The sequence below is a fragment of the Rana temporaria genome, chromosome 2, assembly GCF_905171775.1.
Source record: "Rana temporaria chromosome 2, aRanTem1.1, whole genome shotgun sequence".
Taxonomy (NCBI): domain Eukaryota; kingdom Metazoa; phylum Chordata; class Amphibia; order Anura; family Ranidae; genus Rana; species Rana temporaria.
Window position 1 is genome coordinate 453,496,897 of NC_053490.1, and position 14,487 is coordinate 453,511,383.

General features: G+C 43.0%; 1 protein-coding gene across 2 annotated transcripts in view; it reads right to left on the minus strand.

The window, feature by feature from the left end:
- The window catches only part of FLOT2 (flotillin 2), a 72,823-nt gene that overhangs the window by 30,553 nt on the left and 27,783 nt on the right, over positions 1-14,487 (minus strand). Inside the window, exon 3 of one of the 2 annotated variants that reach the window (XM_040338533.1) lies at positions 3,175-3,265. The exons of the other annotated variant lie outside the window; for it this stretch is intronic. Within the exon in view, the coding sequence (XP_040194467.1) occupies positions 3,175-3,265 (91 nt within the window). The remainder of the gene's footprint in view (positions 1-3,174; positions 3,266-14,487) is intronic. 2 annotated transcript variants of the gene reach the window in all.

Genomic DNA, 14,487 nt, shown 5'->3' on the forward strand with positions numbered 1-14,487 from the left:
TATGCAAGCTGAACCCCAGGGATGATATATTTTGCATACTTTTAGGTATGTATACGTGATCGAGCCGGATATCTAGAGATGGCCATGGTCTTACAGGTGCTATGCCAGGCATTTTATCTTTCTGGCATAGAAACCACAGGCAGTGCCTCGCTCAGCAGGGATGCAAATCGGAGTACGCCATACATAAAAATAAAAAAAAATTCAAAATGTTATCTGATTTGACGAGGTGAAGACTGACATCACTGTCCCTCTTTATCCAATTAGAGAACACTTTTCTTTCATTATAAAAAAAATGCAAGGCATTCTCTGAATGGTGGCAATACCGAGCGAGCAACCCCCCTGTGGTTACTATGCGGAAGAGCTGCTGCTCAGCATGGCACCCAGAATATCACGGCCATCACTGCAGTGGCTCAGCCTACTACAGTAATTTACATCTTCTATAGAAACAGATCAGGCATCACGTATGCATACTTTCCCAATGCAAGTACGCAAAATGTATTTTCCCTGTAGTTCAGCTTTAAGCTAATAAAAGTTCTGTAGTCATCAGTGCATAGACATAAAAATGGTTTAAAAAAAGTGACCATCACCTCTTTGGCAGTTTAAAGTTAAACTAGACAGATATTAAAAAAATAAAATAATTCAAACTTGTAAAGTCCAAAAAGTCTAGAAAAAAAAATATGCTATTCTTACATGCTCTGTGCATTACCCCCTCCAGCATGCTCTGCTTATTAATTTATAGCGTGTGCCCCCACAGCAAGCCATGTACCATGAGGGCACACGTGTGCTCCAAAGCTGGGTTGTGCGAGTTCATAGATGTCCCCCTGCTCCCTCCTCACACATTTGCTCAACAGCAGGAGCCAATAGTGCCCGAGTTCCCTGTGAGACCAGGAAGTGAACGGAGAATACCTGCAGCCAGGCACATCGCTGGATTGCTGATAGGCTCAGGTGTTTGGGGGGCAGTTAGGAGTTTTTTGTAAGTCACGTTTCGTCTTTTCTATAAAAACCATTCTCTGTTGCGGTCAATTTGCACAGAGCAGCCTGGATCCTCCTCCTGTTGAGTGTCCCCCACGGCAAGCAGCTTGCTATGGGGGCACCCAAGCCAAGCTGCAGCTCCATGTGTCCATTCAGACACAGAGCTGTGGTTTAGCCCCACCCCCCCCCTCTCTCCTGATTGGCTAACTGATTTTGATAGACAGCAGCGGAAGCCAATTACATTGCTGTGTCTCAGCCAATTGACATGGCTGAGACACTCGTGGACATCGCTGGACAGAGAGGGGGCTCCAGTAAGTATTAGGGGGGCTGCACACAGAAGGCCATTTATCTTAATGCATTAAAATAAAAAAACTTGACTTTACAAACCCTTTAATGTTATAAAAAAAAAAAAAAAAAAAACGCACACCTTATGTCGCGTACACACGAAAGGTTTCCAGGACGAGAAAACTGCCATTTTTTAGATTGGTCGTGAAAACCGGTCGTGTGCATGCTCCATAAAACTGCACTCAAAAAAAAATTAGAACCTGCTCTATTTTTTCTCGTCGTTTTTTCCCGTCGTGAAAACCACTCGTGTGTATGCTTTTCCGTGGGGGGGGGGGGGGGGGGAGCGCACGCTCAGAATAAAAGTATGAGACCGGAGCATTCGTTCTGGTAAAACTAGCGTTCGTAATGACAGCACATTCGTCACGCTGTAAGGCATAGGTCTTCAAACTATGCCCCTCCAGTTGTTCAGGAACTACAATTCCCATCATACCTAGTCATGTCTGTGAATGTCAGTGTGTTACAATGCCTCATGAGATGTGTAGTTCTACAACAGCTGGAGGGCCGTGGTTTGAGGATCCCTGCTGTAAGGGACTGAAAAGCACAAAGACTGAAAAGCGCAAAACGTCTCTCAAACTTTTACTAACGCCATTTGAATGGAACTTCCCCTTTATAGTGCCGTCGTACGTGTTGTACTCCACCACACTTTGCTCAAGCATTTTTCATGAACGTGTGTATGCAAGGCAGGCTTGAGAGTAATCAACGTCGAGAAAAACTTTTTTTGCATAACAGGAAAAACTGTCATGTGTACGCGGCATTAAACTTTAAAACCTTTAGTTTATCTGTATTCATTACTACATTATCAAATGTATTTTTTGCAAAAGTAGCTTTACTGCAAGTATCTGAATTTTACCTGGTATCAGATTCTCGCAGTTCCTGTACAGTAGAGTTTAGAGTACAAAGGGAAGAACCAGCTGATAAGAAGCATTCTAATAAAAGGAGAAATTAGAGGGACAGAGAGAAGCTCATCACAGTGCTGCCCTTTCACAGTAAAACAGTGGATGGGCCAATGACGGCCTGGGCCTAGAGCAGTGATGGCGAACCTTGGCACCCCAGATGTTTTGGAACTACATTTCCCATGATGCTCCACTACACTGCAGAGTGCATGAGCATCATGGGAAATGTAGTTCCAAAACATCTGGAGTGCCAAGGTTCCCCATCACTGGCCTAGAGGAAGTAGGTTAAATGATGCCGACTGTCAACCATTCAACCCGGAAGCCTGAGGATATCTTGTGGTAGAAACTACTCTGCAGGGAAGAAAACTGTTCATGCCGAATATTGCAACAGCTCCTTTTTTATTTACTCTCTCAACTTATTTTTTTTATAGTTACTTTTTAGACTTTTCCAAGTATAAAAATAATTCTTGAGTGAAAAAAAACAGTGATCTTAGTGGTAGGTAATGAAAGGAAAAGAAAGTCCACTTCACTAAAATAGAGTCTTCCCAAACTTGCAGGCATCAAGTTTAGTATCGTCTTGGCGAGTAAAACACACAGGCATCATTAGGTTTAGAAAGTCAGGCCAACCGAAGACGACTTGATCAGTTACCGGAGTATGCATGTTGTCATCTGCCTTACTTCAAGATTTCAACTACAAGCAACTTCAAGAAATTGTGGTTTGGTTTTTACAAAAACACTTTGCAAACTTTCCAAGAGCTTCACATTACATCCAAACGTGACTGCTGGACACACAGGGAAAGGGGATAGAATGCATAGGAAGGAAAGTTTAAAGATTGAAGGCTGGAATATGTAGAAAAACATGGTTATTATTGTTAATGAAGGATCCTCTTGCCGATGTAGCTGCTTATAAATGAAACAAAAAACGGAAACAAAGAGCAGAGTTAGGAAGCTGGAAGTTGATTACCTGTGCAACCCCCGTTACGAACAGAGGGACCCCCTCCGATGTCTCAATATTCTCGCAGCGACAAAGGATGGTCATAACCTCCAATGACAGTCTGAGCAGCATTAAATGAGGGCAGCAAATACAGAGTGGTTACCAGAGAGCAACACACAAACCAACTCCACCAAAGGACAGAGAAGAGTAGTGTAGTTAGTCCGATTCTCCTTTTCAGGAGCGGCATGCAGTGTGTCCATCCAGAGCTCCAAAGTGGGTTACTAGAGGTGCTGTTCAATGGTGTAAGCAGCAACCTACAACATAAGATTGTGTGACTACATACCCCAACTAACCTACCCACATCTAGAACTGGCTAGGTTATTCTAACATTACAATTTTGTAACAATATAAAAATGGACAGTTAAGGTTACATGGCCACTGTAGTCAAAGTACATTGGTGAAATAGGTTGTGAATAGCAGCAGTGAAACCTTTGCAGGGGGAAGCAGCAATCACGTTTATGCACAAGCTGTATAACCGCAAGCTGCCAGTTCTGCAATTCACGGTTGCACCATCACAACATTAAAATAAAAACGGTTGAATGTGAGCTGGTAGTTCTTAGATAAATGTGTGTGTATTCCGAAAAACTGAAGATAACATAATGCCAGTATAACAGCCCATTATTTAAAAAAAGCACTACAACCTCAAAAGTTTTTATTTTTTATTAATATTAGTTTTGGACAGAGTAGAGAAAGGAACAAATGTCAGGTTTTTATTGCAGCCTGTGTTACCACTGGAGAGCATTACCCCATTTGTAAAAACCAAAATTTTTCATTGGTTAACGGTTTAAGAGGGGATTTCTGCCACTTCCTGTTGTGTATATAGCTGTTTAGCCGCCTGACAAGTCGCGCTACGCAATAGCCAATGGTTCAGCTGCCAGGGCATATAACAGCGGCGACAGGGGGCAGCTCTGCCTCGTACCCAGTTCCAGGGAAATCTGATCTGAAAGCCACCAATTAACAAAAATCCTAGCTTTGGGGGTCTGGTAGAGAAGCTGTACCCACTTGATAAAATTCAGGCCGAACCCAAAGCATCTCAGGCATTCCCATAGACCGAGTCGAACGCCTTGGCTGTATCCAGGGCAACCACCACCCTAGTCCCCACATCATCATGCTGGGATTGGCGGTTCATAAACATCCTTATAATATTCATTGCCGTGTTCTTTCCTGGCATAAACCCGGTCTGATCTGAGTCGATCAAGGAGATCAATCTAGAGGATAGTATTTTGGCCAAGATCTTAATATTCACTGACAACAGAGATATGGGTCTATATGATTCTGGATACTGTGGGTCTTTACCCAGCTTAGTAAGGACTATTAGCAGTTTGTCTTGTTTACATATGAAGACTGCTGCTCCGTCTCTCCACTGAACGGCCTCCGGACATCACGGCCTCCGGACTCGCTGATTGGCTCTCGCAGTATCCAATCACAGCGGGAGCAGCATGCGCCCTTACACCGCATGCACAAAATCATGAACAGGTACGTAAATTTGCGCATCTGGGCCGCCCTGCCGTAGTATATGTGGTGGGCGGTCTGGAAGCAGTTAAAAACATGTTATCCTTACCTGCTCTGTGCAGTGGTTTTGCACCAAGCAAGCCAGATCCTCCTCTATTTGGGTCCCTCGCCATTGCTCCTGGCCCCTCCCTCTTATCAAGTGGCCCCACAGCAAGCAGCTTGCTATGGGGGCACCCAAGCAGAAGCTGTGTGTCTATTCAGACAGGGAGCCAGGGTTTGGCCCCACCCCCTCTCTCCTCATTGGCCGACTTTGACAGAAGCGGGAGCCAATGGCGCAGCTGCTGTGTGTCAGTCAATCAGGAGGGAGAGTCCCAGAGGGCCGAGGCACTTATGCACATCACTGGATCAAGATGGGGCTCAGGTAAGTATTAGGGGCGCTTCTGCACACTGAAGGTTTTTTTATCTTAATGCATTAAGATAAAAAACCTTCTGCCTTTACAACCAGTTTAAATATTTCATTTGGGCCAAGTTGGCCCAAATGCACCATTCACTTCACTACCACAGCACTGTATATTGTATGCAGCTGAGGCTACATGCAGTTCAAATAGCATGCCCATCAAGGGCACCTGATCAAGCACTGGTTTGTTTGAGCCAGCTTACCCCAAACTATTTACAGGTACAGTAAAGGGTAGAGTTAGGCTTTAAAGAGAACCTGTGGCCACCCTGAACACATTAAACTGCCAGCAGGAGGTCATTGGATCCTTGTTTCCCAAAGTGTTCTATACCAACTCTAGTCAGACTTTAGCTACACTGTCATGGTTTACCTTTCTTGTAGCCACTGAAACTTGCTGGCCAATTAGAGGACGCAGGGAACAGGTTACACACTCTAGTAACAACTGTAATGCCGATATACGTTTAGGTATAAGGGAGGCTGCCTCGGACACCTAAAATAGCATTACCAATAAAAGGACAATCTGAGTTTTCCACTTTACTCCATGACAAGCATCAATAGAGTAGACCGACAGATTAAATCTCAGACGTCAACAAAGAATTTGAAGAAAAAAAAAGACCCTGTTCTGCAAAAAAAAATAAAAAATTAAATAAATAAATAAAATATATATATAAAAAAAAAAAAAAAAAAATCGGAGAAATGTCCTTGTGTTTCTTGGACATTCGAATACACATCTTGCAGTGTATTTCCACATTGTCAATGTAAAAACGGCACCATATTTCAGATCCTATATTCAGGACCCTCGAGCATGGAAAAGTCACTTTGTTTATGAGTGGACTGGGCAGCCGTGTTTACCATAATTAAGGCCCCTTTCACACAGGTGGATGGATCGGGTCTGCCTGTCAGTTTTTCGGGAGGACCCAATCAGACCATCCAGTCTCCTCTGATGTGGCGGGTCTCAACACAGATGTGTATTGACAACATCTAATCCGATTCTGTCAGCTAAAAACAATCAGGTGGGGGATCGGTTCCCCATCCATCTGACAGATCGGATTGGATTGAATGGCAGTCAGGTGTAAACAGTTTACATCTGACCGCTCCTTAGAAGAGAGCGGGTTGTGCGTGTCCACTCTGCACAAGCGGAGTGTTCACAGAACAGCCATCCGCCTGCTCAGTAGGGATCAGCAGACAGATACCCCGCTGAGCAGGCAAACTACAACAGAGCCCGTCCAGTGTGTAAGGGAACTGTCTGTACTGTGCAGGCAGGTCTTAAAGCTGTTGTAAAACATTGCAGTCAGCTCTCAGAGCTTTTTTCACTGAGCTCTGCAAAGTAACTTTAGCTACTTGACCCCCTTTTCTGATAGCTCAGACAAGCTTTATACAAATTCAGCACTTTGAATGGATGAAGAGAAGACTGCGGATAAACAGGTACAAATTATATAGGAGGATTGGTTTCATTTCTATCACCTGAGGCAAGTCAATTCACACGTAAAATGTGAGGGTTTACAACCACTTTAAGACCGGCTTACTCTGACATTGTTCAAAAAAAAAAAAAAAAAAAAATTGCAGTCAGCCATGATACCACCACCACCACCTGAGAAACCTCAAAAAAAATAAAATAAAAAAAAGCGCTCCAACAGTTGTCTCCTTCTCACCAAGCTTCTTGCTGATGGTCTTGTAGCCCATTCCAGCCTTGTGCGGGTCTACAATCTCGTCCCTGACGTCCTTTGACAGCTCTTTGGTCTTGACCATGATGGTGCAAGTTTGAATGAAAGATTCTGTGGACAAGTGTCTTTTACACACAATTTGTCATTAGTAGAACCTTCTAAAATTGTCCGGACTAATCTGTGTACAACGTGCTTTAGCCAGTCTGCGGGAGCCAGAATTATTGTTGGTTGGTAGGGGAATCAAATACTTATTTTACTCACTGAACGGCAACTCAGTTTAGAACATTTGTATCATGTGTTTTTTTCTGGATTTTTGGTTGATATTCTGCCTTTATCATTTAAAATACACCTATGACAAAAATTATAGACCCTTCATTTCTTTAGAAATGGGCAAACTTATAAAATCTGCAGGGGGATCAAAATTATTTTTAGCGCTGTATGCAATCTGAAGATTGATCACCTTACTGAACATTAGCTGGTTTCTGTAGACCAGGGATATGCAATTAGCGGACCTCCAGATGTTGCAAAACTACAAATCCCATCATGCCTCTGCCTCTGGGTGTCATGCTTGTGGCTGTCAGAGCCTTGCTATGCCTCATGGGATTTGTAGTTCTGCAACAGCTGGAGGTCCGCTAATTGCATATCCCCGCTGTAGACTATCAGAGTAGATATGATCATGATTTTGAAACGCTAATCAGGAAATTTGAAATGGTTATCAAGACGGAAGAGCTGTTCACGTTGTGGACCAAGATGATTGGGTATTATGTTTTTACTTACCGTATATACGCGAGTATAAGCCGACCCGAATACAAGCCGAGGCACCTAATTTTACCACAAAAAAACTGGGAAAACGTATTGACTCGAGTAGGGTGTCCATCTGCATGCCTCACTGTGCCCATGCCTAGACTGACATTCAACATGGGAGTCTATGGAAGGGGTGCCCACTTGTAGAGGAGAAATGGGGCTACATGTGTGCCAAGTTCTGGGTCCAGGGGACCTAGGACCGGCTGGTACCGGGTCCCCAAAGTCACTGGAGAAATGACCGTTTAACATGGGAGTCTATGGAAGGGGTGCCCGGCTTTGGAAAAAAAAAAATTTTTCGGTGCTCCCCGGCCATAGGTCCCCAAGACAAAAAACTCTGCACATTTCTAGAGGAAGAGTAGGGCTACGGCCAGCTGGTACCGGGTCCCCAAAGTCCGGGAGATCAGGCGCAAAAAAGGTGACTTGAGTTTAAGCCGAGGGGGGCATTTTTCAGCACAAAAAAAAAAAAGTGTGCTGAAAAACTTGGCTTATACTCGAGTATATACGGTAATATCTGCCTGGGAGACACTTTACAAGTAAAACGTAGGACAGATAAATATGGTGAAACCAGAACTTTGATTGCTGCAACCCAAATCTGCCACTAATCCCAGGAACCTGCAAAGTTACGTTTTTCCACCTTACGGTAAAAAAAAAAAAATTAAAAGTGCATAACGGCTACTTTTACACTGAAAGAGCCCGGCACTAGCGGTAAAGTGCTGCTAGTTTTAGCAATGCTTTTCGGACGCTAGCGGGGCGCTTTTAACTCTTGCTAGCGGCCAAGAAAGAGTTAAAAGTGCCTGTGTTGCGGCGCTGCCAAAGTGCTTTGCAGGTGCTTCGGCAGCGCTGCCCATTCATTTCAAAGGGCAGGGCGCTTTGGGAATGGCTTACACACTGCTCCCGAACTGCCCCAATGATGCTGCTTGTAGGACTTTCACATACCGCAAGTGCACCGCCCCATTGTGCAAGCACTCAGGCTTTTACGCTAGGGAGGCATGAGAGGTGCTTTTGAGGCGCCATTTTTAGTGCCAAGATGTGCCTCAGTGTGAAAGTACCCTTACTTTTTGGCATATGCGCCTGCAAAGCATTGCAAACACGTTCAGTGGATCACAGGTGCAATGCCAGGTTCCTGTAAACTCTTCCTCCAGCTCCCTGTCCGTACTGAGGTATGAGCTTTCCTTTAGAGAGCCGAGGAAAATGTCAAATGGACAAACAGGACTTGTAGTGTAAAAAAAAAAAAAACAATCAATAGTACTACATCAGAGCACAAAAAAACAATACATCTCTCACGCCTATCTTGAAGAAAAGACAAGTTTGAGGGCTTCGATTCCTCTTCCTTAACAGTAAGGAAGAAAATAAGAAAACATTTTAGCTGGGACTGTCATGAGGTGAAGCGGGTTGCTTTCTCAAAAAAGACTTGTTAATGAACACCAATTGCTGATGTTCTAAAATACCTTAAAGTGGTTCTAAAAGCAGAAGGTTTATCTTAATGCATAGAATGCATTAAAATAAACAACCTTTAGTGTGCAGAAGCCCCCCTCCCCAATACATACCTGAGCCCATCTCGATCCAGCGATGTTGCACAAAAGACTCAGCTATCCTGGACTCTCTCTCCTCATTGGCCATTGGCTCATGCTGCTGTAAAAGGCAGTGAGCCAATGAAGAGAGCAAAACCACTGCACAGAGCAGGCAAGTATAACATTTATATTTTTTTGGTTTAAAAAATAAATTGTGTATATATATATATATATATATATATATATATATATATATATATACACACACACACACACACACACACACTTTAGTATAACTTAATTGCCCTACAAAAAAAAAAGGGGGAAAAGAAACCATATATCTCTATATGTACATCTACATATATGGAGTGCAAAAAGATAGAAATTTCTCCTCTTTAGTACCAGACCCACTTTGACCTTCTTCCTACCAAAACACTATAGCAGTTGCGCCAAAAGAAACCTGTCGTTTTCCCGCTGATAAATATGCAGGTGAAGCAGATAACAGTGAATCATTATGCTTTTGTAGTCACCCAAAGGTGTTACGCCACCATAACATGATACCATAATGGTGGTCTAGTTGGAATCGGGTTTAGATCATTCAACAAATTTCAGTGGACAGGGGAGAGGTTCAGAATAGTCATTCTTACCAAATTTGATACCGCACCCCACAATAATATTGTGATGTCAGTTCTGGTGCTGTGCCCCCCCTCTGTGTTTCACAGAGGATGTTAAGTATAACCAAAGCTTTTTTGGCTATACTTCTATGAATCACAGGAGTGCAGTTTGTTCTGCACTCCTGTAACACGTTTTCAGCGGCCTGAAGCCTGCTGACGTCACAGAGCCAGTCTAGGCCCTGATAAGATCCAGACTATAAAATGGTCGGGATCCACCCAGATGCCTGGACCGGCAGCTGGTTCAGCCTTTCAGCAAGCCACTGAGAGCCTAACCAAGCCGCTAAGCCCAAGATTGCTATGAATATGGCCCAACACAAAATCATAAACTTAGTTTAAAATGTTGATTATTTTGTAAAAATGCATTTTACACTTAACACATGCAGCCGAAGAAAAAAATTTTACAATATCTTTTAGACTTTTAGAAGTTTTATATTCCTAAAGAAAAAAAAGTTATTGGAGATGCACCAAAGTTTTGGCCGAAAATTGTGTTATCGACATTGGGCCAATAACAGAAAAATGTGCCAATAATAGCACCGAAAACGCATTTACCATGATCTACTGTTTTGTCTTTTTTTTTTTTTTTTTTTACGGACCAAAAATGCAGCAAGCAGGATTTTTAACACCACAATGGAAGCCCAATGGACCAGTGTGCAGACATGCATAAAAATTAAAGAGATACATTTTTTTCTTGAGCTTTTCTTGCGCTAAAAAAAGGTGCCAATAATGGCAGACGATAAATTCATATTAATTTAAAATTGATATTAAATTAAAAGTCGAATACAATTATATATAAAAAAAAAAAAAAATTTTAAAAACGATTTTCGGTACCAAAATTTCCACTCTGTGCACCTCCAAACCTTATTTAGATTAACAGTTGTTGGCAGCACTTATATTTGGGATTGTCAACTTGTGATCTGCCCAACTTTTTCTGCTCAGCTATCACTGTTAGTGGATTTTATGTGTGGCCAAAGACAGATCCTCCTCTTCCAATGTGACCCAGGAAGGTCAAAAGGTTGGACACCCTTGCTTTACAGGCGCCAAGAAAGAATATGAAATATGGATGCATTTATTATTTGCAAAAAGGTATTTCTCCTTTGTCTGTAAAGTCCCATTTAGGACCACTCTTGGTGCCGGTTCACACTAGAGCAACATGAAAGTCGGCACAACTTTGCGAGGCAACTGTCCCCTCTAGGACAGGCAACTTTGTCAGTGGCCAATCAAACAATAATCAGCTCTGTGGAAGGGAGGGGTGTGCCTGAGAAAACTATTTTGTTTTCCTGCAACGTTGCTTCAGTTAAGACAGGGGATCAGACTTGGAGGCGACTTCCATTGAAACCAATGGGTACAAGTCGCCTTGAAGTAGTACAGGAACCTTTTCTGAAGTCAGAGCGAATTCAGTAGTGTGCATCAAGATGGCTCTCATTCACTTTAATGTAATTTCTCATGTTGCTCGACTTGGGGCGAAAAGTCGTATCCCAAGTCGCGGTAATGTGAATGGGCACTTAGTAATTTGTTTACACTTTACCAGTATAAAACAAATATTCGGACAGGGTTTAGTGGGAAATACATGCATCCAAACCTGCTTCCCCCACAATGGAAATCTAGTGTGCAAACAATGACGTACAATCACAATAATCTGCAGCAGCCAAATTAAAGAGGTCTACGAATAGAATTTTCTCCACCAATTTGGTTTATTTCAGGTTTATCCTACAAACCCTGACCAACCCCTATTGGGGGGTTGAAGCAAACGGCCAGTATCCATCAGACGATTACCATTTCTAACCGAAAGAATACAGTAATACCTCGGATTGCGAGTAACGCGGTTAACAAGCGTTTTGCAACACAAGTCATTATTTTTTTAAATCCCAATTTGGTTTGTGAGCGCTGTCTCGCAAAACGAGGATTGAAGCCTCTGCGGTGTGGTGTACAGGATTTGGCCAGAGGTGCAGGGGCACCTGTGACACTCAGAGCTGCTCTGATGCACTCAGAAACACTCCATTCCTGAGTGTTTGAGCTTCCAAGTGTTTGAGTGTCTCCGGCACACCCCCCCCCCCCTCACCCCTGGCCACATGTGGTACTGCAGGGCTTGACAAAGTTGCTTGGAATCTAGGAGCTAGTTTTTTTTTTCTTTTAACAACCGACAAAGCTTTACGCTCGGCTATAACGCCGACAAAGCACTGCTGCAGCAGCGCATTGCGGGCGAGTTTAACCCTTTCTCGGTTAGCAGCTACTAACAGTGTAGTTGCTGACTTATAAGGACACTTACCTGTTCTAGTCGCCTGCGATGTAGGCCCCCCCGACAGCGATCGCTCGTTCCTGGCGCCTCCATCCTTACTAAGGGAAACAAGTAGTGAAGCCTTATGGCTTCGCTGCCAGTTTCCTATTGCGAATGCGTGACTCGCACGGCGCTTTGTGAATAGGCAGCTGCCTCCTGGTATACACACAGTTCCCAGAAGGCAGCGCGGCTCATTCACAAGAAGACATGTGACGTAGGACGAGCCAGAAGATCCACTGCGGTGGAAGAAGAGGCAGAAGAGCCACTTTCGCATACCAACCGCCCTTTCAAGCTAGTAAAAAAATAAAAAAAAAGAATACAATTTATTTATTTTAAGATATTTAGGAGAAAAAAAAAAAAAAAAACGGGTGGAACTCCACTTTAAAAGCGCCCCGCTAGCGACCAAAATGCGCCGCAAATCCGCCCATAGCGTTGGCGGTAAAAATAGCAGAGTTTTACCGCCGACGCTATGGGCGGCTCAGTATGAAAGGGGTCTAAGGGTCCGATCAGGTCCGCCTGAAAAACTCACAGGCGAACCTGATAAGACAGCCCGTGTAAAAGGGACCAAGCAGGGAGATGACTAATACTTTCATTTTAATTAAGAAAAAAATACACAGATTTTTACTTAAAAATAAAAAAATAAAAGCCATTAGAAAAAAAAAAAAAGAAGGCTATATGAAGCCAATTAAACCAGCCACCCCACACTCACCATTAGGCAAAAGGCACCAGATGACGGCTGCAAACACTTCCTTCTCTTCTTCACTTTGGGAAGGAGATGGGTGGGCATTAAAAACAGGCAGGAAGCCCCATTAGCATTGCTGGTTTTCTTCTTGTCATACCAACAGCCACCACAAGATGGCGTCAGATCACAGAAGAAAGCATAGACCTGCAGAAGGCCGCGGCCTCAATTACCGGCAGGCGGGGCCCGACACAATCGCGCGGCAGGGGGGACGCACGGAGACACAGGATACCCCGGCTGTGCCACCCCAGGTCGCCAATACTAGTCGCAAATGTGACATACAACAGAAGTCACCGTGGAACTAATTATCTGAGTTTCCATTGACTTCTACGGGGAAACTTGCTTTGATATCCAGGTGCTTTGGATTACAAGCATTCTTCTGGAACAAATGATGCTCATAATCCAAGGTGCTGCTGTACCTGGAACTCTCCCCTCCCTTATCTGTAGGTTAGATTATGAACATGCGACTGTGCTCATTTGCGCTTTGAATTTTTGTCAGATCAATTGGTTCTTTGATGTCGCCATCTGAAGTCTATGTGTAGTTCAAAACTGTGGAAGGTTATAGTCTGTTAAGTCAATGATGTAAAATAAATATTCTTTGCATGGTTATTATAGGCTACAGGGTATAGTATATTTTACAAGCCTGTAAACTCGTTTTTACAAGAGTACAGATCACAAGTTGTCTTCATTTCCAGTAAAAAATTGAAACAGTTCATGTTGTTTAATCTTCAAATGGTTTTATGTTTAAGAACAGATAGTTACTTGACATTTCAAAACAGCAAAACTATTTTTAATAACTTTGGCAACCTCTATTTCTATTTTTTGTTGCTGGTGCATTTAACAAGAGACCAGATACAATGAATATGGTAAAAGGCATTAACAGCAGCACAACTCTACCTGATAACTGGGCTATTGGCTGCAAGTCAAAATATAATGCCACAATATCCGAGCATGACATTGGTTGAAATTCTAACCAATTTACTTTAATTCCAACAAATACGTGCTCAGCACAACTACAAAAGATTTAATATCCTACTCATGGCCTATGTTTTACACTTGAAAATTTCCACAGAAGGGTCAGTCCACCCAAAACCAATATTTACATTTTTTCCTCAGATGCCTGGCAGTTAAAGACTCTAGTACCTCACTGTGACTCCAGCCGGAGAGGCCCCATGTCCAGCTGAGCAAACCTGTTGCAGCCATTGAGAGTTAGCCCTACCTCTTAATATTTCTGGACTTTTAGAACGTTGTGATACTACTAATAAAAAAAAGTGGCACTAGTCAGGTGGTTCATAACCCCGCCAAGCGGCTTGTAAACAACAGATTCAATTGTGTGCACGGAGCCGAGCTCCCCGACTGGAGTCTCCAACAGGAAAAAAAAAAAAAGGGGACGATTCATTCTACTAAATTTTACTTAAATCTGAAATATCACTGGTGGGTGGACTTACCCTTTAAATTGTACAAAAGTTTTTTTTTTTAAAAAATGCAGGGTCAACTTCCTACAAAAACAAAAGTAGGCCCCTAATCCCAAAAGAGCGAATTTTGTCATGGGGTGCCCAATGGTGCTCATTACAGTGCCTCTTTAATACACATTCGCAGTGTATGTGCATGCCACTTTTATTAGACACATACAACAATGTGCATGACTAAACATACAAGTTCCTCAGAGTAATGAGCGTTTAGAACATGCACCTCAAAATGCACAGGAAT